Source organism: Leuciscus leuciscus (genome assembly GCF_965113295.1).
Source record: "Leuciscus leuciscus genome assembly, chromosome: 25".
NCBI classification, from domain to species: Eukaryota; Metazoa; Chordata; class Actinopteri; order Cypriniformes; family Leuciscidae; genus Leuciscus; species Leuciscus leuciscus.
In genome coordinates, this window is record NC_138724.1 from 13,296,618 (window position 1) to 13,321,763 (window position 25,146).

The window sequence follows — 25,146 nt, forward strand, 5'->3', positions numbered from 1 at the left end:
ATTAGTTAACTTTAATAATGAGCAACTATACTTACTAAATGTATTAACCTTTGCTAATATTAGATATAAAAAATATAGTAATATTTTGTACAAGATCTGTACATTCACATGTATTTAAATTTTAAGAAAAACATTACTTTTTTACTTGATGATTGCAATACATGACATTTTAGGGTCATTCATTTCATACTGAAAATTAGGGCTGGTTATCGGCAAGGGCCTGACGATTCGATGCATATCACGATATATTGCAATACGATACATATCACGATATATTGCAATACGATACATATGGCGATATATTGCAATACTTTAAATAGAAAAAAAAAAATAGAAAAAAATAATAGAGCTGAAAATACAACTTGCTGTGTACCAGCTGAAGTATTCTGTTATGTGTATCTTCCATTCCAAATTATTAGCAAAGCTTTGCACTGAACAGTGAACACACTGAAATGAATGAAGTGCATATTGTCACTGAACAGTTTTAACTAAAAATGAAGATGTCACAAAATTTATAAAACTGAAATTTCTTCTGTTGAAAATAAAACTTATTGTGACAAATTTGGGTAACCAAACAGTTGCTGGTCCCCTTTGACTTCCATATATTTTCCTACTATGGAAGCCACATTCTTCAAAACATATTATTTTGTGTTCCGCACAAGAAAGAAATGAATACAGGTTTGGAACAACGTTTGAGAGTAAATAAGAACAGAATTTTCATTTTTGGTTAAACTATCCCTTTGAGGACAAGCGGCATTATGTTTACTGTCATTTTAAGATCGGCACGCATCTAATATACACGCATATGACACGCACCCGATTTTCTTAGGGGTATTAACATGCCTAAGACTTTTGCACAGTACAGTAGTTTAAACAAATATGTATAAAAAGAATGCATTTCCAAGGGTTTGTTTTAAACTATATTTTAAAAACCTTTTTCAGGTCTCCGAATGGTCCGGGCCTCACATCGTGGCCTGAATTTGGAGCTGAAGCTGAGTATCTCAGCATTGGACTGGAACAGAAACCTGGAAAGGACCTGAAGGGAAAACACTTTAATTTCATGACTCAAACCCTTCCACGATTAATAAATAAGCGAAAGGAAGGCAAGTTATCAAAGTCAGCATTGTTTCAAAATTGGCTAAGGCTCACTGTATAATATTAAGAATGGTTGCACATTTGTTTTTGACAGGACCTGTAGCACATACCAAATTAGGATCTTTAAGAGGTTCCTTCCTGACTGTGAAGGGCAAGGAAACTGTCATCAATAGCTATCTCGGTGTACCGTTTGCCAGGCCCCCAGTGGGGTCTCTGAGACTGGCTCGGCCCCAGCCTGCAGAGAAATGGCAAGGAGTGAGAGATGCAACCAAACAGCCACCAATGTGAGATGCCACACAACCGTATTTCAATTCAAATGTGTTTAGACATTTCCAGTATCTAATGTACTGTGGTTTCTTTAGGTGCATTCAGGACAGGCAAGTGAGTGTCCTTGAGCTGGAGTTTCTCTCTATGGATGTGGAGATTCCTGAGGTCTCAGAGGACTGCTTGTATCTCAACATCTACACTCCAGTCAAACCTGGTGAAGAACACGCCAAGTTGCCAGTAAGTTCAACAACAGCTTTTTGGGATTGAACGTCCTCATAGAAATTGGGTCGAGAATGTTTCCACGTGTTTTCTAGGTCATGGTTTGGATTCATGGTGGAGGACTTTCTCTTGGTTCAGCTTCAGTGTACGATGGCTCTGTTCTGTCAGCGTATCAGGATGTGGTCGTGGTGCTGATTCAGTACAGATTGGGACTGCTGGGATTCTTAAGGTTGGTGCCATAAATTATTTAACAGCTGCAGATTCCCTGGATCATATGAAATGCTTAATAAAAGCGGAAAGATAATATTTGCTCTGACAGCAATTTGATTCAAGTGTGATTCTTAAATGATGCAGTGCATAATGAAATCTGAAAATTGGTCTTTGGTACAATTCATAATATTTTAATGAAAAGTTTTTTTTTGTATTAGAATAGAATAGAATAGAATAGAATAGAATAGAATAGAATAGAATCGTGCATTTATATAGCGCTTTCACATGTACGACTGTACACCCAAAGCGCTTTTACAATCATATCAGGGGATCTCTCCTCAACCACCACCAGTGTGCAGCATCCACTTAGATGATGCGACGGCAGCCACAGTACAATGGCGCCAGTGCGCTCACCACACACCAGCTATAGGTGGAGAGAGGAAAGAGAGTGATAGAGCCAATTCAATGTAAGGGGATTATTAGGAGGCCATGATTGGTAAGGGCCAATGGGTGGAATGTGGCCAGGACATCGGGGCTACACCCCTACTCTTTACGAGAAATGCCATGGGATTTTTAATGACCACAGAAAGTCAGGACCTCGGTTTAACGTCTCATCCGAAGGACTTTGGACCCGAAGGATTATGGCAGTTCAAGCATAAAACCTCTATGCATAAAAGTAATGCATAAAAATCACTTCATGTTACATTGTTATTATATCAGACGCTTTATAATTATTACAATAAATAATACAAAAATTATTCTGTATTAATTTTTTAAAGGAACACGCTGACTTTTTGGGACTTTAGCTTATTCACCGTATCCCCCAGAGTTAGATAAGTCCATACATACCCTTTACATCTCCGAGCAAGCCGTAACTCTGTCTGACGCACCCACCGCTAGCCTAGCTTAGCACAAAGACTGGAGGTAAACGGCTCCAGCTAGCATACTGCTCCCAATAAGTGACAAAATAACGCAAACATTTTCCTATTTACATGTTGTAATTTGTATAGTCACAGCTTGTACAAATAACAAGGTCACATGAGACACAGATTCAGATAAAAGTTTCCTTTTCTTTTTGCAGCACAGGAGATGAACATGCGCCAGGAAACTATGGTCTTCTGGACCAGGTGACTGCTCTTCAATGGGTTCAGGAGAACATCCACAGTTTCGGTGGAGATCCTGGATCAGTGACCATCTTTGGAGAGTCTGCTGGAGGAGTCAGTGTATCCACGCTGGTGTGCATCTTTATTTAGTAACTGTAGAAACAATAATTCAGCTGTAATGATTGCAAAATTATTTGTATTGAATGATGGAGTCACTTTCTGTGTCATTATGTATTTAAGATTCTTTCACCATTGGCTTCTGGTCTGTTTCATCGAGCCATTGCAGAAAGCGGGACTGCCTATTGGCATGGTTTAGTGATGTCTAATCCTTTGCTGATAGCCCAGGTATCATTTCCTTTCATAACTTTCTTATATTTTCACCATTTTGTTATTTAAAAGTGTTCTTAAGTCCTCATGTTGATGATCATTGCAGAATGCTGCCAAATCATGCAACTGTGACAGTAGCAGTTCATCAAAGATCGTTGACTGCATCATGGGCTGGTCTGAGGAGGAAGTTCTGGAATGTTCCAAAAAGGTGTGACATTTTTCATAAAAATAAGCCATTAAAGGGATAGTTCACCCATAAATGAAAATTACCCCATGATTTACTCACCCTCAAGCCATCCTAGATGTATATGACATTCTTCTTTCAGACTAATACAATCAGAGTTATATTAAAGTGCCCCTATTATGTTATTTTAAAGTTTCCTAATGTTGTTTTGGAGTCTCCTACAACAGGTTTACATGCATCAAAGGTAAAAAAAACAGTTTAATTTTCTCATAATATACATTTGCACATCACCACATTTTTCAATGATTCTCAAACGACTCATCAGATGAACCAGTCTCTCTAAACCCCTCTTTCCGCGAGCTACTCTGCTCTGATTGGCCTGGCAGCTCGGTCTGTTGTGATTGGTCTACCACATACAGCGCGCGTGTCGAAAACAAAAACGCCCATTGCAATAGCTGAATGTCAGCTCAGGGATTGTACCCCATAAACTAAAGACAGTAACAAACAATTACGTCAGTTTTACCATATCAATCCAAGCTCGAGTCCGATGATGAAACACTGGAAGAACTAGTTATTAAACCCAAACCGCCATTGCAAGGACGGCTCGAGGACCTTTCTCAGCGATACGCTACTCAGTTTGAGGTACATTATGAGATGTTGGAACTGTAATTCCTCACCATTAGCATTAACAAGAGTGTGTCTGTCAACAAACCGATTATTTTACCTGTAATTATTTATTTATACACAGTAAATCAGGGGCTAATTTTCATTTTTGGGTAAACTATCCCTTTAAGACATTTTTTTTTTTAATCATTCGGTGTAAAGCCGTTTAAAAAAAGTATTAGTTTAAATTTATATTAAATGCAGTTTGTTGAACTAAAGAGTGCTTTAGTTTAAATACATCTTTATATCCAATTTCATGATTCTATTGACTTTGAAATATGGTTTGAAGTGTACTGCCAAATGTACTGACAAGCAATTATGATAAACTGAAATATATACTCAAACTATAAACTGAAACTGTGTTCATAGTTCGAGATGATGCACTTCAGTGTTGCTGTGGATTCTCATTTACTTCCCAAGCCTGTAGAGGAGATCATTCGGAAACAAGAGTTCAGTAAAGTTCCTCTCATCACTGGTATTACTGATGATGAGTTTGGCTATTTACTGCCCACAGTGAGTAAATATTACATTTATTATTATAGTCAATATCACACTCCAAACAGCTATTATTTCAATAAAGAAATCAACAGAAAATGCATTAGTATCCACAGGATAGTGGTATTATTTTTTGTATGCAGGTGCATCTTTCACCTGGTTTGATTTACTTCAATTTGACTCTTTTTCTTTTTTCTTTTTTTTTTTTACATCAAAAATGAAACAAAAAGTGTTATTCAAAGGCTGAAATTCTTAAGTAGTTTTAGACAGAGATAGTTCAGGTTACATCAGTTGGAATAAATGAATAAATGTTGATAAATGCCTTTTTTAACCCTAACGTTCTCCTATTACGCATGTTGAAAATAAAAGGTATCAACTGTATGAAATCAACATACACACAAAGATCTCAGATGCATTTATAATATATTCATATTTTAGGTTTTTTTTTTTATGCATAAAGTTGAATGTTATTTCGCCTTAGTATTTTTTAGGTTTTGGATGGATTGATGGGATGGATAAAGAGCAAGCCACAAATGCCTTGACCCTGAATTTTCCTGACGTAAGTTGCACATTTACATTATGTAATTTTAACCTCTCAGTTAATAGTTAAAATCTTTCTTCACTTTTTTTTCTTTGAATTCTGTGCTTTGAACTCAATTCCCTTTAGCCCAGGGATCAATGGATAATTGACCTGGTGGCAAATGAGTACCTGGGCGACACAAACGACCCCATTCAAATCAGAGACATTTATAGAGAGATGATGGGGGATGTGCTTTTTAATATCCCCGCCCTCCAACTGGCAAAATACCACAGCGGTGAGAAGCAATTTACTGATTTATTCATATTTAACTATTGCAACTGTGTAAACACTGTATAAAGTTAAAGGGTTTCATCATATTTGCAGAGTCATTTAAGTCTTTTCCTGCCAGCGTTTTTTTTTTTGCCCCCAGAATATTTGCTTTAAAAAACTAATTCTAGCTTTATGCATTATGTTTTTATCAACACTTGAATGTGGTTAAATTTCATGCAAAAAACATTTTTTGAACAAACAGCTGAAAAAAATGTGCATTTTTGTCAAAGTCTACGTCCAGATCAGATTCAGAACGATGATCAAAACATAGAACATCCTGTTATTTTCACATGTGCATAAGAAAGTTTCTGTTACTTGTTTCTGCTTCTTCTTCATCTGTGTTTTGATCAGGAGATTCTGTACTCTTTCAAGAGATGCGTGATACAACCCCCGACCATATAACAGTGAAAACACGGAAAAACAAAATTTCCGTCAATCCGCCGAAAGTGTTGTGTCATAAATGACGGAAAATTCCGTCAATGTCAAGGAAAAAGTTAGTTCCCTTTCAAGGGAACTCGAGCTGCGTCGAGACGCTGTGGGAACGCCTCTACATGATTGCGTCGTGAAGCACCTATGAAATCAGTCCAATGGCGTGACGGAACGTCACAGGCGGGAGACGTCATCGACCAGGAAACTATAAAGCACACCTGGAACAAACAGTCACTAGCTTCTGTGTCTTCAGCAAGCGCTCTATGTGAAATCTATGTCTCTGGTGTTTTTTGTCTGTCTGTAGAAAATTGTTAGGCAAGAGTTTTTTCACCCTTAAAAAAAATGATAATGGCGAACGAGTAGCATTTCAGTGTGTTCATCCCTGCCCTCGTTACATTACGGGTGGGGATACACATGTACTGTGTGTTGTTTGTTAGAAGTGCATCACGCTCAGTCAGCCCTCGAGGGGGCTGGACGTGAGCATTGTGAGAACGGCTACCGTTGAGAGCGCTGCACTCCCGCTCTTGCCGAGGCAGATTCGTTGGGTTCGCAAGTGGATCTGGCAGAGGGGTTAGAGACGGGCTTCGCCCTTTCTCTGTCTTCACTTGCTAGGTCCAGTGTCTCATCTCAGGGTGTGAAGCACGCATTGCGGTTTCTTCCGTCCTCGAGTGAGTCGCCGATACTGCAGCTTCCCAGTTCTGAGGAACTTCTTATAAACTTCTTGAATACTTGTTAGTATTGAAACCGAAGACTCGCCATGCCAGTCTCCAGCATGTAAAGCAAGCAGCATTTTGAATCGTGTGTCCCTCCCTGCCCTCACTACATTACGAGTGGGCATACACACGATTAAAGTGTTGTTTGTCTGGGAGCGGAGCATGTACGTCAGCTCTCGTAAAAGATAAAAAAGTGCATTCATAAATTTCCCGACGTATAGAAAAGAATGCACTTTCGGGAGTTTTAGCTCCGCCCCTGTTGGCTTTCCTCTTGAACTAAATAAATAAATAAAAAGGAAGTAAACTTAAATTGAGGTTCGCTGACGCTGAGGCAGCGCGTATTTGGCTCGGATCGGCAATGTGTAGGTTATGAGTCCGCAATACATCTATAATGCGGAGGGAACTCCGTAGCCCCGTTCTGGCCGGCTCGAGAATGGTTCTCGGACCTAGGGTCTCTCCTCGATAGCCCTCCTCTGGAAAGTGGGTGGGCGAGGCCATCTCACTTGCTTAGGAGTCGCCGGTCAGCCTTCACCTTTGGCTGTACGGGCTCACTCGACTAGGAGTATGGCTGCTTCTAAAACATTATCGTCAGGGGTTCCCTCCAAGATATTTGTGACGCGGCGGATTGCTAGCCTTGCCGCACACATTCGTGAGGTTTTATGACCTTGACCTCAGCTCCACTCCAAGGGCGCATGTGCTTTCATCTTAGTGTGCGCAGAGATTTCACACTGACAGGCACTTGTTACTATGGCGTCGTGGATATAATGTTCGCACAGCGTCTCGACGCAGCGTCTTGCTCCCTTTTCAGGGAACCAGGGTTACAGTTGTACGCTTTAAATTAACTAAAACTAATATGTTGTTTATTAAATTTAAATTTTAACAAAATGATAAACGCTACCGCTCAAAAGTTTGGAATGATTTCTGAAGGATCATGTGAAAATTCAGCGTTGATCACAGGAATAAATTACATTTAAAATATATTTAAATAGAAAATAGTTATTTTAAATTGTAACAATATTTCACAATATAACTGTAATTTAACCAAATAAATGATGTTTAAAAATCTTGGTGATTTGAGACTTTTTTCAAATACATTAAAAAGTCATAATATTTTTCCAACTTTTGACAGTTAGTGTGTGAATGTGTGTGCCATTAAATCCTCAGGTATCTTTTCTTTTCATATATTTTTTCCCCCTTTATTTAGTTAATTGTTAAATTATGCAAATATTTAAATTAATATATTAAAATACATACATTTTAATGTAAATTATGTACATTAGTATTAATAAATTGTTTACATTTTTAATTCAATATAATTAAAAAACTTAAGCTCTCATGTTTAACATTTCAGAATGAATGAAAATATTATATATTTAAATTAAAATAAATTAACATTGTTATATTATATTAAAACATAATTGTGTTAAATTAATATTAAAGTATATTAATAATTAAATATTAAAATATTTATATATATATTTTAAGCCCTTATGTTAATCATTTCAGAATGCAGCCTAATCATTGAACTGAATTAGAGAGAGAGTGAGAGAGAGAGTTGTGCATGTTTGCATGATCCTTTTGCTCCCCCAAAATCACAGTGAACTACTCTGAGTAATAATGTGTGTAAAACCAAGGAACCCTGTTGTGATTTTAGGCTCAGGAGCGCCGGTTTACCTGTACGAGTTCCAGCATCCTCCCAGTATGATCCAGAAGAAAAGACCCAGCTTTGTTGGAGTCGACCATGCGGATGAACTTTTCTTTATTCAGGGAACCTGCTTTGCTAAAGCTCATCTCAAAGCAACCGGTAAGACTCGTGATTACAAAAACAAATGAACTCTTTACTCTGACATTTTCATCTAATGGTTCAACCCCTTTAGCTCCTTTCACAAAGGAAGAGGAAGAGCTATGCAGGACTGTGATGGCCTACTGGGGGAACTTTGCACACACTGGGTAAAATATCCATCCTGATTTTCTCTCTCTCTGTGTGTAGAAGAACAAAGTATATTGTTTCTGAACTCTAATATGTCTATTTTCCGGCAGGTCTCCGAATGGTCCGGGTCTGACACACTGGCCTGAATATGAGGATGAGGCCGAGTATCTCGGCATTGGACTGGAACAGAAACCCGGCAAGAACCTGAAGGGAAAACACCTAGTGTTCATGACCGAGACGCTTCCAGATCTAATACGACAAGGCCGAGAGAAAAGAGAGCACTTAGAACTGTAAAAAATAAATATCTTTATCTTGTCAAAAATTAGCACAAAGCACTTGAATGTATGAATAACACAAAAAAATTACTGTGATTTTAAGAATTTAAATAGATAACCTGAGAAAATCAAATTAGCATTGATGCTAAAGTTTGAATTTGAGTAACTTTAACTAATCTGTTTGGCACTTAAAAAGCTGGTCAACATTTAAGATTTTCCTCTTAAATTAAACAAATGAAGGCTAAAGCTGCAAACCTCCCTGAATTTGAATGCAACGAGGAGCAAACTAGTCATGAATTTGCGCTTCGAGACTTTGGCAAATTTAAATAGACAACAATAATCCAACTATTGACAATATTGCCAAATAAGTCTTTTTTTTTTTTTCATATTACCAGATTAACATCAGCCGTACGGATGCTTGACTCGCCAATGAAGCTGTTTTGATACACATAAAATTATCATAATTATTGACATGTTTTTACTTTCAATATAATTACGAACTTAAAAATATGGAAATTAAAGAACAGCACAAATGTATAAATTACAGTTTTAAAATTGAAGTCAACATGAAACAGCTTTCGCAACCCATTTGTGAATCAGTGAATCAGGACATTGAACAAGGAAAAACTTGAACTTGATTTTATCCATTGGGAATTGAGAAATTGAAGTAAATAGGATCAATTTTGACATATAAATTAGCATGTTTCCACAAATGCTTTGAAATGTGATTCTAGTTAGCAGCCAACATAAGCAGCTTAAATTACATATTATTTAAAATAAAATCAATATAGTTGCAACAGCACAAATGTATAAATTGCAATTTTAGGCACAGTGCTTTGTTAAATTGTCATTAAAATTGGAAGAAAACTTGGAATTGAAGTCAACACGGAATGGCATTCGTATCCAATTTGTTAATCAGGACACCAATCAGGACACTTAATGATAAAAAATGCGGTCAGAACTAGGGATGCAAATTTCCGATAAATTTCCAGAAACTTTCTATGGGAAGAATTTTGTAAATATTCCAAGTTGGAAACTTAATGGGAATTATGGAAATTAAAGGGAATTATTTGGAAATTTGGGGTAATATATACAAACTGTATCATATATAAACATATAAACATTTTGTATGGTCATAAGCATGCAAACTATTACAAATAAAAAAAAAAAGCCTTTTTTGACTTATTTATTTGTGAGTTATTTATTTGTATTTATCTATATTTATATGAATGTTTTGAGCAGGTTCATATAATTTGCATATCATTTGTAATCATTATTTTTTAAACTATTAGGTATACTGTTTAACTCATATATGTTAAATAATAAAATGCATGGTTAAAAATATTTTGGACTGGCAATTTAAGTCAAAATAAACAGAAACAATCTTTCCACCATAAACCGTCATTTCCACCACTACAGTTTAAAAAAAATAAATTAAATAAAAATAACCAATGATGTGGATCTAAATGTATTTTAAATCAAGTATCTGAGACCTGAAAAAATGAAAAATTAGCAAAAATCCCAACTCGTGGCATTTAGCAACTTTAAATAAAAATGCATTAAGTTCATGAAGTATTAAGATTTATTTTGTTACATGATTAGGTAGCCACTGATGTTGTTGACTGATGCATAATCTTATATAATCAGTTTTACAATTATATATTGTAATAAAATGCATAAATTGAAAAGTGGTGGAAATGACATCTTTGAAAAGCGCTCTTCAGAAAAACTGTTAAAAATAATAATATTCCATGGAATTCTAATATTGTGTTAGAAGACAAATTAATGAAGCTAGGAAGATTGTTTTAAGTGTGCAACCAGAGCTAGGAGGTCCAAAACAACCAAGGAAAAGAAAACACATGTAAGTTAGAAAAGATCGATGCTGAAGAGACGGGCGCGTCGTTCGCACTGACGAGCACAAACTCGATGGGAGGATGCTCGGTGGTAATGGGGGAGGGACATGAGAATTGTAAAAATTCAAAATTGTGGCTAAGTTTTCTCAATCCGTCAGACTTGCCGACTACAGATTTAAGAGAGTGAATTTTCCATAAGCTCACAGTGCCAAAAGTGCTCTTAGTTGGAGAATCACCCATGTACACAATAATAATCTTTTACATTGTAATCCTTGTATTTTTTGGCTAGTTTGTGTGCTGCTGCACTGTGTGTGTAATAAGCAGAGTGTATGTAAGCAAAGTGAGTTAGTGAACAGTCCATTTCACAGACTTACCACTTATCAACAGGTCTTATTTTTAACCAATACGCATCTTACCTGAACACTTTCATGATTCTTCCAAAGACCCATTCATTTCTTGGGGAAGAGTCGGCTATTATCAGGATGACATCTCCAACAGAAATATTTTTCTTTAGGCCCTACTTGAGTCCATTTTTGACGTTCCTGAAGCAAAGGTAAATATTCACGCACCCATCGCTTCCAGAACAGGTCAGCAGGATACTGAATTTGCTTCCATTTGCGACCTGCATATTTTTTTTGAAAAGTCCAGGAGGTAAGGCTAAGAATAAGGCCTTTTTATTAATAACAGGTGATTAGGTGTCGATGGTTCAAGATCTGTGGGATCATCTGTTGTAACTAAGTGGTCTGTTGTTTATTAATGCTTCTACTTCACACAGGCATATGCAAGCTCTCGTGAATGTTTGTTCTTTAAGCACAGTTCTCAGGATTTTTCACTGAGAGTAATATCCACTGTATTCCCTTTTACATGAGAATAATTACATTTTTATTGGTTCCATTGTTAAATGGCTTTGGGCAGTTCAATCTCAGCACCTATGAAATTAATACCATTGTCACTTCTCATGATTGACACCTGACCTCTCCTGCTCACAAAGCATCGGATGGCATTTAAACATGAGTCTGTGTCCAGTATGTGCAACTTCAATATGCACAGCTCTTGTTGTCAGACAGGTAAACAATACACCATATCTTTTCTCATTACTTCTACTTGTACCTTGTCTGACTTCAAACGGTCCAAAGTAGTCTACCCCCACAGTGGTAAAGGGAGGTTTATCTGGTGTTATTCTGTCATGTGGCAGCTCTGACATCTTCTGCTCTACAGCCTTTGCTCTGATCTTTCTACATGACACATATCTGGAGACAAATGCATATAGTTGCACAATGTCCAATTCTCTTATGTCTGTTAAGATTAAAGTTGTTTTAAATCATCTTGAGGCCACATTGGAGTTTGCCTAGTGGGCCCTGGGTCCCCTGGTTGACAGCAACTGAAATAGATATTATTTTGTTTCTTGTTAGTTACAATGCAGTACCGTATTATTAACTACAATACAAAATAATAGGCGACAAATAATTAGCAACACAAATTTGTGTATTTGATTTTTCTAAAAACAGAAACTGTTTCACATTTATGAATAACATAAATTCACGTCCATGAAACCCAAATACTCCTGAAAATAGTGATCCTCAAAGAGCTGAAGATCAACAAGTTTATCGCTTAAGCTTAAAACCGTGGATTTAAAAAAAAAATCTGGCAACCACAGTTCCCATTGCAAAGTTGAAAGTGTGGCCAGATCACGCAGTTACACTTGTGCAGAGCCTGTGAACGCTCATTCTGCAGCGGGACTGAGACTGACTGTACACGGCATGGCGATGAGGGAGTCTGTCGTGCTTTCACTCTGCATGCTGATCGCACTGACTCTTCAAAACACTGTGAAAGCAGAGGATGGTAAGTCCGATTAATGTGTCATAATGAGTGCGTTTACTTGCACAACAGTACGCTAACCGTTTTCTTGTCAAGATAAGATAACGGCATTTACTCAAGCATTGAAGCAATCGTGTTTTCACGGGTTTAACGTCAAAGTAATCGGACATGCATGCGCACAGACGACGCCAATAGAATATGTTACATTAGTTTACTAAACGGTAATGGGGTATTTGTGTGGGGTGACAAGTATACAATACTTCGTTAGGAATTCAGAATAAGAAAACAAAAATGACCATTTGTGTTTACAAGTTGAGAAACCAAAATAATATCATTATTAAATCCATCTGGAAAAACTAATCTTGGTAATTCCAAATAAAATAACTGTGGAGTTTAAAATTGTGTTTGTAAATTAAATGCCTGCATTTAAATATTCCCTGCTTGCAAGGTAGTACTTTTTCAAAGTTCAGGAACTTTCAGGGGTGGGACTTGGGTGCTGAACATGCTGATTGGTTGACTCGACGCAGCATTTTGATTGGTTGACTCGCAGCATTTTATTTCACCCACCATTTTTTTAAATCTGTTGTGTTCAGGCGGCCAATGTTTCGGAAAAATTGAAGCTTTGCCGGGCGCCGCCATTGATTAGCAGACAACCACCTGCTGTTAGCATTCCATTGACTCCCATTCATTTTGGCATCACTTTGACAGCGAATAACTTTACATCTGAGGTGTTTAAAGACTCCATTTGTCCGTTATTTATTTCTAAAGAAACACGAAAATGTATAAAAGGCTCCATTACCTTGTATCTTACGTTATGGCCCCGTAGAAGCAGTTTTTGTAAAAATAGGCTAACGATTGCGTCATAACCACGCGACTCTCTATCGCACACTTAGAGAAATTACCGTATGGACAGGAGGAGAAGCTCGCGCGCAATCGGGGGGACGTGGAGGCAAAATGACTAAATAATTAATCAGAATACTTAGCAAAAGTTTCTCCTGCTCCAAGCTCATGGACACCTCCTACTCACACTCTCCGTCTCTGCAAGTTTCGGAAGGGAATGATTCAGATTTCTCTTGGCACAGCTACTAGAAGACAGACGGGTTGCTCACGTCACATCTACGTCGTCAAGCTCAGTTTGAGTCCGCGCAGTACACTCAGCCATCAGGAAGTGAGAGCTTCTAATTGACTTCACTTTTCTCCATTGAATCCAATGAGGTCACTGTGTCCATTTATATTACTGTCTATGGTTGCGTTGCGTGCAGTAAGAGTTGTTTGCTCGACCGATAGACCGACGACGAGGTTCAGGCTTTATTAAGCTTAAATTCAGAGGATGAAATCCATCAGGAACTGTAAAGTAGCGCGCAGTCCTACATTACCAGACTCATTTGCCTAATCGTCACGGTAACGTTACTTTAGACAGCGGTGGAAACGCAGACAGCAACAGGTCTGGGGGAAAAAAGTTCCTGGGACAAATTATTCCAGGTAATTTCGCAGCTTAAGTCTCTTTAGAGCCAGGAATTTAACTTTTTCTTAGCAATTACCGGATAAAAGTTTTGTTTTTCCCTCGCATTGTCATCTTTGCAAATGACTATGCCCAAATAATTCACTTGAGACTTAACAGGAATATTATGCAGGGAGGGGCAGAGCAAGACTTTAAAGCAACAATAAAGTTTTTTTTTTACCTTAAAATAATGTTTCCAAAATCGTTTCAGTGGTTCATCAAGTCGTAACAGGGCGAAAGACACTTCTGCATTCGCTTTGCGGCCCTATATCTGCTATAACCACACTATGCAAGTTTGCCAGTTCGGGTAGTTTTTCTGTAGTTCGAATGAGACATAAGCCATGATTTACGGCCAGCGTTACAATAGTCATTATTTAGTTTTTCTTCGTTTCTGATGTCACAATACATCATACTTTCATAAAATTATGCAACATACTCTACCTTGTCTGTGGACATCATTCATTCCAAAGCCGGATAAACCAAGAGCGTGTGTGCCACAGTAGGCTGAGGTAGGCTAAATTATTTACGACAGCGGTAATGGACAATTCCGCTTCCAACCTGTAGGGGGACCGAAGTGGAAAAGTTATTTGGTGTTGCTTTAAATCTCTGTTTGGTCCCTAATGAATGAACTAGGCTAAGCTAAGTGCTATCAAAGTGTCACCGCGCGCCAGAGCGATTGAGTGCACGCACTGAGATGAGAGAGGTATGTATCAACTCGTCTTAGTTAAGGGAATAACATAGTTTAATATTCTATATATTTAAAATTTCACACACATTTTCATTATTAAAAATTCAATAAGCCATATTCACCTTTCAGATTTCACTTCCAAAATATTCATTATGTTTAAAAATGTACAAATTCGCTTCCACAAATTCAGTGGTTCAAATTCAACAGAAAATTCAACATTTGACATCCGGGAACGGCAGGAATATCAGTAGATTGCCGATTGATAATCTCCATAGCTGTTAGTCGACCTCACCAGCAGGGGGCAGACAAAGCAGACAAAGACCATACTTTATACAATATGGTATTACATAAGGAATTGTCATTATCTCTCTCTGGAAGAGTATCAAATTACTTTTGTTTATTAAGTCACAATTTAAACTGTTGATGATTGTTAAAATATATTTACAAAAACAAACATAACTTAATATCACTAAAATGAAATAGACAATTGCGCATACAGATGTTCACATCCACACATGTAAACACAACGCTGTTCCATTACAGATTTGCGCAAAACTTTGCGATTTTTTTTCTCTCTAAATGTCGATAAAAAACTATTGCGAAATGACGGCGTTTCCATTTACCGATGTTATGTGACTAAAATAAAAAAAATTCCTCTCGCGATAAGTAAAATAATTCCAAAAACCATGGCAACGGACGTTGGTAGGTTTATGTACTATATCCCAGCCACTGCACTAGCCATTATTATTAATCGACGGAGATGTATGTGTGTTTTCCAAGCATTAATGCTAAGGAACGACCCTTATTATACTTGAGAGCGGCACATATGAGGTGTTTCTGGGTGTTTCTCCCTCATATCTGCTCTGAGGTCTTGATTGTGGCATTTATTTGAGGTTTAGAATCCATTATTCTTGTAATTCTTCTGTCTTTTATGAATTTAAGAGCTCTGTCTCGTATTCTGTCCAAACACACCGCATCATCTACGTCAGGTGACCTGTTAATGCGCAAAAACTGTTTCCATTGCAGTTTTGCAAAATATTTCTTTTTCGAATTGCCTGAAAAACCACCTCATGCGAGCGTAAAAACTTTTTTGGGAGTTTTTGCGAAATTGACGTGTTTCCATTGGGCGTATTTTCAATTCGCAATTTCAATTTGCGCAATTTGAAGGGTAATGGAAACGCGGCTACTGATGTCTTCACTTCCAGGTCAAGAAGCTGTCAATCAAAAACTCAGTAGCCAATGAGAACACACTGCTGCTAGCCCCCACGAGAGCTATGTGCCAGAATGGCGAACGAAAATTTCAGAAGCATAAATGAAAACTCTGCAAGCGCATTTGTAAGTTCAGATCAGCGAAAGAAAGATGATAAAACAGTTAGTAACATGCAGTGTATTAAAAACGAAGTAAAAAAATGTGCCTTGAAAGAATGTATTCTTTTTCAGTTTCAAAGATATTTTATTTAGTTTCTTGAAAGGGTACGTTCATTATTATTGGCACAAAAGTAATTCCATAGTATGGAGCTCTGATTTTAGAATTATATATTTTTTTGTTGCTCTACAGAAAAGCATATATTTCCGATCTTTGTGTCAGTTAGGTTCAAAGACCATGTACATGGCCATGGAAATGTAGAACCTTGCAACAGAAAATACACACCAGAGGGAATAGCATTGAGGGAATAGCATTGAAAACAATAGCATATTCATTAGCAGTTATAGGAATTTTATATTTCTGTAAAAAAAAAAAAAATCTAAATAGTTATAAAGTCTGCCCTGTGAGTTAAAAAGCTGTTCAGCTAAAAAAAGGTAATTTTTCATCACCAACTTTAGAGAAAATATGATTAGTTATAATATTCCAAAGTGAAGAGGGATTATTTAGGCAATTAAGCCAATTCATTTTTTTTAAAGTAATTAAAAAAAAACTTTATTTTCTCTCTCTTTTTTTAACGGATTACACAGGACCTGTCCTGCAAACCAAATATGGGGCCCTGAAAGGATCACACATGAAAGCAAAAGGAAAAGACACAGTTGTCCATTCTTACCTGGGCATTCCGTTTGCCAAGCCACCCGTGGGTTCACTGAGACTCGCTCCACCCCAGCCTGCAGAGAAATGGGTCGGAGTGAGAGATGCTTCAAAACAGCCGCTCATGTGAGAAAAAATCAAAGCTAATCCACCTGTAGATCAATGCATTTGCTTCAGGTCCTAGATGTTACACTGGAGATCAAGTGGTGAGACTTGTGTTACTCTGTGTCTGTCCCAGGTGTCTGCAGGATAAGCAGATACTTGAAGAATTTATAGCCAATATATCTATGAATATAGAGGTTCCCGATTCAGCAGAGGACTGTCTTTACCTCAACGTCTACACACCTTCTAAACCTGGAGCAAATGACAAGTTGCCTGTAAGTGTGAATGATTTGGTTGAGCGTGTTGCTTTGTCATGCATATGTGTTTATGCATTTTAATATTGTTTTTTAATGTTGCAAAAGGTTATGGTTATGATCCATGGTGGAGGTTTGTCGATGGCCTCTGCATCCATAATTGATGGACATGTTTTGGCTGCCTATCAAGATGTAGTTGTGGTCCTGATTCAATACAGGCTTGGTCTACTTGGATTTTTCAGGTAAATCAAACAAAATCCAAAATAGTTTCTGTTAAATCTAAAACGTGCTAGCAACTGTCAGGAGTCAAGTTTGATTCCTCTGCTTGTTTTCCTTCTCCTTCACGTGCACTCTCTCACAGCTGTCCACTATCTCAATCAGCATTCATGCCCTCACTCATCATCTCACACCTGTTCCCCCTTTTGCCCTGATCTTCTTGCTATTTAGATCTCATGTTCTACTCTCCTCTTTGGAGGAGATTTGTGTTTTATTTGAATGGTTTTATAATATCGGTTTCACATAGGCCTATATATTTTATATGTGATGTGATAGATCGGACACTTATCATAGAATTCGATTACATATGCACGCATAAACTCATGTCCCATGAAATATGACGGGAGCCATCGTGCCATATTTTCTCACATTTTGATTTATTACCATGTTAGAATGTGTAGAAAATGATTAAATGACATCGCATTCACAAAGGTTAGTCACATTAACTCACAAAGGTTAGTCACATTAACTCACACAGCTATCTATTACACTGTAGTGTAGCTGCATGGTTCCTTTGATTTGCCAGCCTGTTAAAATATAAAAAAATATATATAAAAAATTAAACCTAGCACTACGTTTTACTTTTATCAATCTTTTCGTTGTATATGCAGCTTTTCTCTCTCTTAATGTGTCTACGAGAGAGAGAGAGAGATAGAAAGATCCATGTATTACTTAAAGTGCATATTTGAACATATCACAATCAGCATGCGTACAGCTTTCTAATGACTTAAAACAGCTGGAAACATTCCGAGGTTTGATATTTTCTGATAATGACTATTGTCAATAACAACGCTGTATAACAACCATGACTGGTGCCATCTTGCGTCCACTCAGCGACTGTATTGAAAATGACTACTCGTCTTGTTGCCAGGACGATTGTTTTGTACATTATAATGGATTATAATGTAACAGGCTGGATGTACATTATCCCTTACATCTTAGGACCTTAGGACCAATGATAGAAAGGTCATACAGTATAGTTTGTCTATATAATACAACTAGGATAAAAATAGGATTTTTGAGTATAATCATAATTTAATCATAAAATTACTATTGTTTTGCATTAATAAGTGCAGTTCCCATTCAGTCAGTCACGTTCAACGTTACATCGATACTGATGTATTAGGGTCTCGCCTGGGAGCCCAATCACCTTGAAGTTGTAACTAAATGAGCCAATGGACATTGGCCAATGAGATTTGCATGCCGAGCCAGTCCTACCTGGTCATACAGGTATAAATACGGCCAGCATGCACTTCTCATTCATACTTTGCTTCGGAGCCAAGCGGTTGTGACACGGATCGCTCATTACAGTCATCCTTCTGAAAGAGTGGATTCCTGTGGCAGAGAACAGCAATTGAATTGCTTTAAAAGAGCTTTCCTTTGGAGATTCCTCCTAAACTGCTATTTTAATTCCTTTAAAGAGTACCATCATGTGGAGATCTCTCTTGCTGATGTGAGGGCACATCCAGCAGTGATTCACATCCTGAGAGAGTTGTGCACCGAGAAGTGCCACGTTCCACCCCTCAGCGCTTCGGCGTGTCAGAGCAGATTTCCTAAAAGAGCAAGCACGGTCCATGTGTTTTTGGATGCGATCATTTCCAGGCTTCAACTGACAACCATGATTGCTGTCTCACTTTCAAGGGCCAAGAGCATGCAAATGCGAATGTTTGTGAATGGTGCAGGATTTCACTGTGGAAGCATGTCCATGTTGGCATTGCGGTTGCAACTCTCCTTCATGGAGGCACTTAGTCCCCTCTGCAGTTAACCAGCCCGCCACTGCTTCTCATAGCAGAGCCGTGGATCTGGTTAACACTTTGGGAGACCTGAGGGCTACAGTGGGAGCTCTACCGCTGGGCCAGACCCCACGGACCTCCCAATCCCTAGCATGCCATTTGCCGTCGAGCTGCCGAGAGATGGCGCGGGTCCCTCTCGTGGGGCACCTTGTCTCTCATTTGGCACTCTGGATGAGGACCAGATTTCAATCGCTGCATCGGAGAGTGGGCTATTGACCTCTGGAGAGGATGATGAAGCTGAGCTGCCCCCCTCTGGGGTGGTCGCTCACACTAAATCAGATTCAGAGTTGATGGCCATACTTGCCCGGGCCGCCACGGGCATCAGGGTTGAGTGGAACCCTCCACCTTGCCACGAGCGCTCGTGGTTGAATGATTTGTTCCTGGGTGTGGTGCACGGTTCACAGACACGTTCCGCCCCAGTACCTTTTTTTCCAGAAGTGCACGAGGAGGTTCAGAAGGTTCAGGAAGGCACCTTTTACTGCCCAAAGCCGCTCTGTTGCCTCCTCCACTCTCACTACCGTCGATGGCGTGGCTGCCAAGGGTTACATGGACATTCCACAGGTGGAACATGCAGTTGCGGTGTATTTATGTCCACAAAGTGCTGCCACCTGGCGGAATTGTCCGTGCCGATGCTAAGGCTTACAGTGCCACTAGACAGGCTGCCTCCGCCCTGCATGCCATGGCCATCCTATAGGTTCATCAGACAAAAGCTCTCAAAGAGCTGCAAAAGGGTAGTTCTGAGCCGGGGTTGATGCAGGAACTGTGCACAGCGACTGATCTCGCCCTCCGGGTGACGGAAGTCACGGCGCGGGCCCTCGGCCAGATGATGTCCACCTTGGTGGTACACCAGCTCCAGCGCGACCGGAGTCATCCTGTCCGCCCAGTCGAGCCCCCCGCAGGAAGGTGATGCTAAACCCTCAAAGTATCCATCTAAGCGACCCTGAGATGGGTGGCCCAGAGGTGGAGGGAGCTGCTCTGAACCGGGAGGTGGTGAATGCACCACTCCTTCCCCCAGAGGACCCACTTTCTCAATAAAAGAGCAGTTTCCTCAGCATCTGGGCCATATTGGGTGTGCGCTGGCAGTTAGCGACGCTCCGCTTCCGCACTCCCAGCTACCTCTTCCTTCGCCACAGTCAGGGAGTTCGCATTTAGAGGACATACTGCTTCCTCACACCTCCCTAGCCAGTCCCTCACGGGACCCACAGAGCCAGGTCAGTTTCACACCACACTCACTGCCTCTACTTCAGGACTCTGTGCTTCTCAGGTTAGGCCCTAGTGCTCCTCACTGTCGCTCACTGTTATGCGAACACAGGGAACTGGTGCTCAGGCACCTCAGCCATCTGGGGCTTTGGGTCAACTGGGAAAAAAGCAAGCTCTCCCCTCTCTTTTCTCAGTATGGAGTCTCACCAACAAGCGCACACAGTACTGAAGCACTGAAAAGCCCTTGAAAAGTGCTTGAATTTCAAAAGGTTGAACGAACCCTGAGATAATTAATGTAAAAACAATTTTTTTTTTACTATATCTGCCACAATACCATGGTACAGTTAGCGTTACTACATTAAATCCATGGTGAATGTTGGTGATTTGTGGATTGAAAAGCCTTCTATAACTTTTTCATGACACAGTGTTTCTCTTGGTTTACACGTCAGCGCTGTTTGATTGGATATGGTTTTTAACAGAATTCTGCACTGAATTTGAATGCTTCACACTATATCTTGCAGCTTTGTTATTAATTCTGCTGTGAATTCAAACACTTTCTTACTGGATCTCCCAGCGCTGTGTAACAACGGTGTCGCGTGATCGAGATCGGCCCGCAAGTACCTGTTCTGAGCTCGCCTGAACATTATTGTCTATAATTGGCCCAAGCGGATAAACAGTCCGCGTAGAGTAGCTCAAATGAGTAGCACTATTTTGTTTCACTTTCGTTTCGTTTGCCGTCTGATGTTTCTCAACAGAAATGGCAGCTCTTATCAGTTGGCCAGCATGGTGGAGGCACCAGTGCGACCTCTAACAAAATTTTGTCGCACCAGCAGGAAAAAAAGGACATATAAAAGGAGCATTATTAAGGTTTAGGTTTGGTTTGCATTCACAAGGCCATGCTATGCATTCACGAGACTGTTTGAATGGCCATACAGTCCTATTAGTTCATGTTTGTGATGCTTTAGAATCTCTGATTAGTGTAATTGATTCAGTGGAATTGATGTCTAAGGTCTCTGATGGAGTTGTATGACCATATTCTGCCCTTTAGCACAGGAGATGAACATGCACCAGGAAACTATGGTCTTCTGGACCAGGTGGCTGCCCTTCATTGGGTTCAGGAGAACATCCACAGCTTTGGAGGCAACCCTGAATTAGTGACCATCTGTGGAGAGTCTGCTGGAGGAGTCAGTGTGTCTTTACATGTAAGGATTTAAAAAAATATTTTTCTGTAATATTGGCTTCTTTGAAGATATAAGTTTAAGTTTTAATTTAATTACACTCAAACTTGAACTTTTATAGGATGCCCTCTCTCCAGCTTAGCTGGGGGTGTTAGGCAGAATGTAGTCTCGCATAGCCAGACCTTCAGACTGACGGCAGAAAGTCTTGACTCTATCGTAGCTTTTCTTTCCCAAGGGCCGCACAAGAGGATGTTTGACTGACAATTAACGCAACTAATCAGAGTTCGCTTCGTTCCATGTCATGTTTAGGGGCGTGACAATATAATGTCGATGTCCCTACATTAACAGACCAGTGTGCATCTAATAAATGATTCATTCAAGAACGTTGTGCAAGTTTACTGCAACAAAGGCGCCACAAAACTCCCTTCATACTTTTGAAAATCCAGCATTTAGTTGATCCTGGTAAGTGCTTGTTGTCACAGTTTTGTAAAATAAACACAACAGCTTTATTCTTGCACAAGGTTTTGGTGTCACAGCATTTGTTTCCAGGTGGACCAATAAAAAATGCGACACACATGTCTCCTGGACATCTTTAGAATTCAACCAATCGCGACTTTGAGACTCCTGAAGTGTTTCCAGAAAAGTGTACCATATGCATCAGACATTCAGCCAACTGTCCGTGGGCGAGATGTCTGAGGCTGAGACTAGAATGTAGCCTCAAAGAAGAGGAGGTTTGATGGATTTAAAATCTAGTGTTTTTATAACACTTCCATCAGTTCCCCCTCCAGTGTATTCAGCTGGGAGGTGTTCGTGTAAACATTTTTTCACAATGTTGGCACACTTCCTAAAAGTTCACGAGGATGGGCAGATTGATTTAATGTAGTGGACTTTTTTGTAAAAGCCCAATTTATCATCAGTAGCACCCTCCAGAAAAGGAGGTGATGGTGCAGGTGATACCATGGTTCCTTGGTGAAATTTTGGCATTAATGGCGTCTTTTGAGTTGAGCTAGACCCTCCCCAGCTCAGTGACTGGCAGTTGAAGTAGACTTGAGCTTGCTGGCAGGAGGAGCACGAGAAGAGCTTGAAAGCTGATCTTCTCACTGCTTCACAGAAATAATAATAAAAGATTATGTCAAACATAATTCATTCATTTAATAATGTTTTTTTCTTTTTATTATATCAGGGCATAAAGTAATCTAATTCTAAAATGAAAAAAAATGTCAAGCATTTTTCATACAAAAAAATTAGCATCATGTCTTTCAAAGTCATGGTAACTTATGAGCGGGAACATAGGAACGAAGAGAAGCAAACTAAAAGTCAAAGGCAAAATGAAACCGAAACAAAGGCAAAATGTGACAGTACTCTCCCTCCGGAAGTGACGCCTGGCGCCATAAATGAAAAATATTTCATTAAAAAAAATTACAAAATAAAGGTTCAGGAGAGTTGAGGAGCAGAGGACGTCCATGGCAGAGCAGAAGACCACTGCAGCAGGACTGACGACCCCCATGGAGGAGCAGAAAACTACCACAGCAGGGCAGACGAGACTGAAGATCCCCATGATGGAATCTATGGTGGGAGGACCCTGGGTGGAGTTAGCGGTCCAACAGCCAATGGTGGACCCCGGAGAACTGGAGGCCCAGGCGCAGCCAAGGAGATGGTGAGACCAAACGACACCTTAGGTTCAAGAGGCTAGGGCGGAACCACACCGAGGTGGAGCCAGGATGCCGGTGGACTGAGGAAGAGCTGGTGTGACCAAGGACCAAAGTGGAGCCGGAGGGGTGGAGGGATGAAGCGCAGCTGATGACCCCAGAAGTCCGTGGCGCAGGCAGAGCGACATCTGACCAAGCTGGATCCGAAGGGAATAAGGAGCCGAGGGGGTGAGGAGCAGGGATGCATGATATATTGGCCACTATATCGGTATCGGCTGATATATGTTCATTTTTAATATTATCGTTATCGGTCTGATGAGAAAATTTGTTCGATATCTTAAAGCTGATAAATAATGGATTATTTCCTTCAATAAGTAAGTTGTAATATTATGTTTATTTTGTGTATATATTGTATATCTGATTTATCACATTATCTGATTTTAAGGGTGAGACTTTTGTTTTTGTAATCAGGCTCTCAAAAATTAAATAAAAAATTGGATTTAGATTTATTGGCGAATATATCGGTGCATCCCTAGCGAGGAGCCAAGGTGGAGCCGACTGGTCTACGGGCCAAGGTGGAGTAAAGGGCTCAGCGGCACGAGGCGCAGCCAGGGAATCCACTTGCCACAGCAGAGATGGTGACCGGAAATCCCTAGGTGGATCTAAATTGCTGGGTAGAGTCAACAGAGGAGGATACGAGGGACTAGAGGGAGCCAGCGGAGGCGGGGCCAAAGGACTGAGTGGGTTCGGCAGAGGAGGCAGGAGAGGGAGGATAGGTGGGCGCATCATCAGCGGCGATGCATACTTTGAGCTGGGGGGTGAAACAGACTTGGGACTGCCTGGGATCAGTGGTGGAAGACCGGCTCTGGCACCCGGAGGACGTGGGCTCTGTGTCTGAGAGATCTGAGGATGGCTTCTCTCCAGGTTCCTCTGGTCGTATACGGTAGGCCCAATGGGGAATAATAATTAGCTCCAATCCAGTAAAGTGATTTTAGAGTCACATCATTAAACTGAGAGCACTGGGCGAGCTGACAAAAGTGAGTAGAATAGTTTCTACTCACTTTTGGTACTCATTTTTAGGCAAGGGCGATAAACTTTGCTGCTTGATCCATAGTCCTTTCCTTTCCACCAGTTGGTCTGGTGTTCTGTCACAATCTTGTCCACAAAGGATAACAAAGAGAAAGGTATCCGTTCGAAGAGTAACTTGAATTAAACAACACAAAAGAGAGTTTCAAAGTAACAGTGTGTACTTAAACTCAAACAACACCAGACAATGAATAACTGAAACAGAGGGTATAATACGCACAAGATTGCAAACTCAATATTAAATAGATGTGAGAACTAATCAAAAACCATGGTAACTAATGATGAGCGGGGACATACGAAAAAGGAGAAGCAAACTAGAAGTCCAATGTGAAAACGAAACCAAAAATAAGGCAAAATGTGAATGTGTCACTGACCCATTTACATTTTTTCATAGGTTCTTTCACCATTATCTGCAAACCTCTTTCATCATGCTATCGCAGAGAGCGGTACAGCAGCAATGGATGCTATAATGAGTCCCAACCCTCTTGCATTAGCTCAGGTCAGTTACACCAGTTCAATTTCTAAACAAATTCGTTTAGAACTTTCTGTAGTAAAAATGAAATAAATTTACTGTAAATATCACTTGTTTCTCTCTAGGCTGTAGGAAGTGTATCTGGCTGTGATATTTCCAGCACAAAGACGATTGTTGACTGTGTGATGCAGCTGACAGAAGAAGACATCTTGACAATTGCTAAGGTCTGTCTGTTCAAATACTAGTCTTTCTAATTGAACCTCTGTGAACACTCATAAATGTATGCAAACAGTCCACCTATGCACTAAACGGTGTGTTGTCTTTTGAAACAGGAGCATCCAATGCTTCGTTTTGGAGTGGCAACGGATGGCCATTTCCTTCCAAAACCTGCAGCAGATCTTCTTCAATCCCACCAGTTTACTAAAGTGCCTCTGATCACCGGAATCACTAATGATGAGTGTGGATATATACTGCCTAATGTAAAGACAGACCTTTTCAC

The 25,146-nt window shown here is 39.7% G+C and overlaps 1 protein-coding gene across 2 annotated transcripts in view; it reads left to right on the forward strand.

Annotated features, from left to right (window-relative positions):
- The window catches only part of LOC309491015 (uncharacterized protein), a 62,822-nt gene that overhangs the window by 19,357 nt on the left and 18,319 nt on the right, over window positions 1–25,146 (forward strand). For both annotated transcript variants that reach the window (XM_082160397.1, XM_082160398.1), the window contains exons 13-20: window positions 943–1,103; window positions 1,190–1,379; window positions 1,458–1,599; window positions 1,677–1,810; window positions 21,311–21,464; window positions 24,570–24,674; window positions 24,773–24,871; window positions 24,980–25,126. In XM_082160397.1, coding sequence (XP_082016523.1) covers window positions 943–1,103; window positions 1,190–1,379; window positions 1,458–1,599; window positions 1,677–1,810; window positions 21,311–21,464; window positions 24,570–24,674; window positions 24,773–24,871; window positions 24,980–25,126 — 1,132 coding nt within the window. The remainder of the gene's footprint in view (window positions 1–942; window positions 1,104–1,189; window positions 1,380–1,457; window positions 1,600–1,676; window positions 1,811–21,310; window positions 21,465–24,569; window positions 24,675–24,772; window positions 24,872–24,979; window positions 25,127–25,146) is intronic.